Source organism: Nannobrachium achirus (assembly GCF_963921795.1).
Source record: "Nannobrachium achirus genome assembly, chromosome: 20".
Taxonomy (NCBI): Eukaryota; Metazoa; Chordata; class Actinopteri; order Myctophiformes; family Myctophidae; genus Nannobrachium; species Nannobrachium achirus.
This window is the reverse complement of record NC_137827.1, coordinates 8,697,588-8,703,587: the sequence shown is the minus strand read 5'-3', so window position 1 is coordinate 8,703,587 and position 6,000 is coordinate 8,697,588. Positions and strand designations below refer to the sequence as shown.

General features: G+C 46.2%; 1 protein-coding gene across 1 annotated transcript; it reads right to left on the bottom strand.

Moving 5' to 3' along the window:
- LOC308305904 (solute carrier family 25 member 53-like) lies at positions 1 to 2,603 on the bottom strand (the record flags this gene model as incomplete). Its single annotated transcript, XM_080750800.1, has 3 exons — positions 1 to 375; positions 1,132 to 1,467; positions 2,469 to 2,603. 3 exons carry the CDS (start codon positions 2,601 to 2,603, stop codon positions 1 to 3), a joined length of 846 nt encoding a protein of 281 aa, XP_080606926.1.
- Between the last annotated feature and the right edge of the window lie 3,397 nt (positions 2,604 to 6,000).

The following is a 6,000-nucleotide window of genomic DNA, read 5'->3' as shown; positions in this document are numbered from 1 at the left end:
TCATCCGCGCAGCCTCAGGTGCTCGTAGACGGCGTTGGTGACTCCCCAGGTGAGGCAGGAGTGCAGCATGACCAGCCAGCCTCCGCGGTACAGCAGGGTCACGCGGCGCTGCCGAGCCTCCCACAGCCTCCGCCAGCAGGCCCATGCTCCTCCCACTGTCCCCTCGCCTCCGCCCGGCCGGGCCTGCATGTTGGCCACCAGCACGGAGAGCGGGTACCCCGCCAGGCTGATGGGCACGGAGGTGAGCGTGCCGCACACGAACGAGGCGGCGGCCGGCGGGAGGCCCCGCGTCTCGACCAGCGCCAGCGGCCGGTCCTTGAGGCCGAAGAACAAGCAGCTCCCCAGGGCGTTGCGGGCCGCGATGGGCAGGAAGGCCTGTGGAGGAATTACAGATCGATCAATCAATCAATGAGGGCATTGAGGAGACAAGACAATGTATTGGGTCAGGGGTCTTCAACATCTCCAGGCCGAGGACCCCTTAGTTGAGAGAGAGAGATGAAGCAGGGACCCCCCACAACCTTTTCATAGATTCGATATAGTTTCATCCTTTGACAGCACTATCATCAGTGTATTTTGGATTCATGTCAATTTGTGTTTTCAGATATTTAACCACTTGAACCGTCAATACTTAATAAACTTGACCTTTCACTGCACATTGCGAGGCGTTGTGAGCAGGGCAGGAATTTCAGGGAGGCCATGAAGGCCATGGCCGTCATTGCCCCTCGTAAAAAGTCTATCTTTGCCAAGTTGAAAGTCGATATGTAGACACCAGTGTCTTTTGTTGAGTTCCCATTTAAACCAATCCAGAATCCTTTGTTTTATTTGATGGCCTTCCTGCCCTGGCATTTGGCCTTTGTGACCTCAAAAAATGCACACTCTGATCAGTGGTAAAGTAGTTCTGCCAAGAAGAACGGTCAGACACTATGGTTAGTGTCTGTGTGGCTTCAAGGCCTCTGGGACGAGCTGTACCATAACAAGATAGGCTTTACCAAAACATATACTGAGGCCTGGTGAAGGCCTCTCGACTCCTCACTATCAAGTATCATTATGTTTCATAAAGAACTATATATTAAATATAATCACTAATACTAACGTCACACATAATCATGATAATATGATCTTCTTCGTCACCCTGTAGAAGCCCGAGGCCAGCCTGTCCGAGCCCAGCTTGGCGAGGACGCTCCTCTGTGTGGGCAGCGTGCGGTCGTTCCGGCCGTTCTGCAGCACGTTCTGGACGCGCTCCAGCGGCGCCAAGACCAGGGCCTCCACCAGGCCCGCGCCCAGGCCCGCCAGCGCCGGCCGGGCCGAAGGGGGGACGACGACGGCGACGGGCGATGCGGAGAGACGGCGGAGGAGGTTGTCTTGGACGCCGAAAATCAGCGTCCCCTGCAGCGTCTTCCTCAGTATGGTGGGAGCGACGCCTCTGTACAGCTTCCTGGGCCCCTCTTGGTACAGCTGGCCCATGGCCTGGAGGTTTAGGGATGGGACCATAAGCGATAAATATCGTTTAGCGCAGTGTTTCTCAACCTTTTTTCTGCATGGGCACACTTTTCATGTCCCAAGAATCCATGGGCACACCAACATAATACAGGGGTGTAAATATCGTCACTGTCGGGAAGAAACCTTTTATCTCCAAGATTCAAATTTGTAAAGCCCTGCTTCATCATACAAGGCTGTCGGACAACAGTAGTGAAAACAGCAGATCTACAAGCACACAACGCCTCGCACTGCGAGGCGTTGTGTGCTTGTAGATCGGCTGTTTTCCCTAGTTTAAATCATTTTTAAAATGATAAATACAATACTGGCTTTCACACTTGACCCCTCTCAGGGACACAACCAAAGGTCCCCAGGCACAGTGGTTGAGAAACACTGGTTTAGCGTAATAAAAAAAAAAAAAAAACACTCACGGTAATTGTTGAGATTTAATTCATCGTGAAATCATCCTCCGTCAGCACTCGGATCAATGTACCTTTTATTTGCCAAGCTGCATATCCGGTACCACTTAGTACTTGAAACTTGATACAGTCTTTTTTTTCTCTATCAAATCTCTTTGCCAAAAAATAGCCCATCTACAAGCTCACATTATTTAGATCTGCTATTTTTTGGCAAATGTTCCGCCCCAGGATAATGGATGTTGGGGGATATTTTGATTATCGCAATAAGTTCGTAAATCGCGATTTACAATAATCGTGACATGACATTTTTCGTCGTTGTCGGGTGAAAACCTTGTATGTCCAAAACCGTTTGTTTTGCATTTTTTCAGTTTCCAGATTTAAACCAGTGAAAACAGCCGATCTACAAGCACACAACGCCTCGCGGTGCGAGGCGTTGTGTGCTTGTAGATCTGCTGTTTTCACTACTTTTGTGCGACAGCCTTGTATGATGAACTTTGCGAAATAACTTACACATTTGAAACTTGGAGATACGAGGTTTCTGCCCGACAACGACGATATGTTCCCCATCCCTACCTGCAGGACGGCCGTGTTGTGGAGCTGCTGGCGGAAGATGGTCTTGCTGACGGGGAACACGAGGCCCGTGGAGAGGCTGGAGATCAGGGTGGACCGCCCGCCGTCCATGAAGCTCTGGAGGCCAGGCTGCCCCATCTGAATAAGCACAGACAAAGATCAGACCCTTTCTAAAGCAGGGGTCTTCAACAGGGCGTCCGGGACCCCTAGGGCAGGGGTTTTCAAAGTGGGTGACAGGGCACCCTGGGGTGCCGCGTCGGCAGTCCAGGGGTGCCGCGAGATCATTTGATAATATTTGGAATTTATTTGGACACTTGGAAAAAATATTTGGTATCATTTTAAACTTGAAGTACAAAGTTATTTTTAGTCATTATCTCAGTGTTTTCTTCGCAACATAATCACTAAAATATCGTCACTGTCGGGCAGAAACCTCGTAGGCCTATCTCCAAGTTTCAAATGTGTACGTCTTTTGCCCTGCTTCAGCATACAAGACTGTCGCACAAAACTAGTGAAAACAGCCGATCTACAAGCACATGCGAGGCGTTGTGTGCTTGTAGATCTGCTGTTTTCACTAGTTTAGTACATTTTATAGATGATAAATACAAAACAAACGGTTTTGGACATACAAGGTTTCCACCCGACAATGACGATATGCTATAAATATAAGGTGCTGGGAGTGAAAATTATAATGTACGGGTGCCTCGGATTAAAACAATATTTATGGGGTGCCCTGAGACAAAAAGGTTTGGGAACCCCTGCCCTAGGGGGTCCTCAGAGTTACTACAGGGGGTCCTCCAAATCTTTGTGTGATAGAAACTTTTTTCTCCTTTTTTATATTGACCACTTGAATCCTAGCGTCGATATTCTGAGAACTTAACCAAATACAGCAGATCTACAAGCTCACAACGCCTGTAGATCGGCTATTTTCGGCAAAGAGCTTTGGTTATAGAGGGGGAAAAGAGCAGACTAAGCACAGAGTGAAAGGTCAAGTTTATTCAGTATGGACGGTTCAAGTGGTTAAATATCTGAAAACACACATTGACATGAATCCAAAATACACTGATGATTGTGCTGTCAAACGATGAAACTATATGGAATCTACGAAAAGGTTGTAGGGGTCCCTGCTTCATCTCTCTCTCAACTAAGGGGTCCTTGGCCTGAAAACGTTGAAGATCCCTGCACTAAACTAAGGCCATGGCTACACGGAGCTGGATATTTCTGAAGCTAGACATTTTTTGTGCTGTTGGGGCTTGCAGCCACATGAAGCAGGATATTTCGGCCGCGAAGCTGGATATTTTTTAAACCGGATAAATAAGTGGAGAGATTGAAAAATATCCGATTCACTGGATCCGTGTAGACAGGGAACCCGGATATCTCTGAAGACTTAACTGTGTGTGTGCTTGTTAGACCTAGATATCTTTGTCGTGTGGACCTAGATATTTTTCTATGTGGATTCTGAAAAACCGGGATATATGAAATATCCAGCTCCGTGTAGCCATGGCCTAAGACAAATGTAAAGCCATTTAAAACAAAACTGTGATAACCTCTTCTTGAAGGCGTGGTCAGAATGGAATGAAGACATTATTTAACAACTTAAATCCTATTGACTGGAGTCCCCCAGGGCTCTATGCTAGGTCTGCTAATTATTAGCAGCTTGTAGATCTACTGTTTTGTGATTTGGTCTATTTGCAGCTACTGTAATAGACCGAATCACAAAATAGTAGATCTACAAGCTCACAGCAGCACCCCATATAATAGTTCAGTGGCCAGAAAACCAGTCGATCTGCTTTCTCAACTCAGTCTTTACAACCTGAAACCTGACACCTTGGAATAGTTGTGAGTTCAGTGGGAAACACAGTTAAAATGTAAGAATGGCATGCATGCTTTTACATAATCATTTCTGACTTTTTGTTTTTTACTTTGTTTTTAAAGAGATTATTTGTATTATTATTACCCTTATTATTTATTTTATAAATTAATTAAAACTAGTCCTTACCCGTTCAAAGATATGAGCTCCGAAATGATGTGCAGTGTGTGGGTTATGGGGTGTGCACTGTGCACACAGTATATGAGGGATGGAAAGTAACTTTCTGGTGCTTGCATGATAATATGTAGGAGCATCAATGTAAGAAATACCCGTTTCGTTTAAAAGGCTACAGAGATACTGTGTAGATCTACATGACAACATCTGAAAGAGGGCCAGCCAACACCCCCCCCCCCCCCCCCACCCACACACACACACACGCACACACACACACGCACACACGCACACACACACACACACACACACACACACACACACACACACACACACACACACACACACAGAGCTGGTTAAACATGTTGCCCCATGCTAGATGCAGAATAGATATGCCTCATGCTAGATGCAGAATAGATAGTAGTTACACCATAAAAATGCTAATATACAGCATATGATTTGTGAAAGTGACAAACGGGCTTCACAGTTATGTCAGGTGTGTTCATATGCTAATGGTGATGCGATTTCAGATCAATTGCTCCAGCCACTGGGGAGAAACGCTGTGACAGACAGACAGACAGACACTCACTCAGACAGACATTCGCAAAATTATAGTATACTAGCCCTTACCCGTTCAAAGATATGAGCTCCAAAATGATGTGCAGTGTGTGGGTTATGGGATGTGCACTGTGCATACAGTATATGAGGGATGGAAAGTAACTTTAACTGGTGCTTGCATGATAATATGTAGGAGCATCAATGTAAGAAATACCCGTTTTGTTTAATGGCTACAGAGATACTGTTTTCCAACCCCCCCCCCCCCCCCCCCGCCCGCCTGCACACACACCCGCCTGCCTGCCTGCACACACACACAGCTGGTTAAACATGTTGCCTCATGCTAGATGCAGAATAGATTAGCCTCAAGCTAGATGCAGAATAGATAGTAGATACACCATAAAAATGCTAATATACAGCATACGATTTGTGAAAGTGACAAACGGGCTGATGCGATTTCAGATCAATTGCTCCAACCACTGAGGAGAAACGCTGTTTCAGACAGACAGACACTCACTCAGACATTTGCAAAATTATAGTATAGATATTTAAATATAATTTAATATCGGGTTGGTATTGTTTTGTCAGGGGCCAGATTGGAAAAGATCATGAAAAAGTACTGGGAAATAAAAACTAAACTAAGAATAATCACAAAAGGGCGCCCGCTGGCCTGGTGGTCAAGGCACATACCACATACTAGGCTATGATGCCTGCTGGCGTCGCCGGTTCGATTCCCGATCCGGACGACCTTTGCCGCATGTCATTCCCCATCTCTCTCTCTCTCCCCATTTCCTGTCAGTCTACTGTCCTATAAAAGCATAAAAAGCCCAAAAACAAATCTTAAAAAAAAAAAAAAAAGAATAATCACACCATGGATGAATGTTTATTCAGCGGTGGAACTGCAGCTGTTCTGCTTTGTGTTGAGAGAGAGAGAGAGAGAGAGAGAGAGAGAGAGAGAGAGAGAGAGAGAGAGAGAGAGAGAGAGAGAGAGAGAGAGAGAGA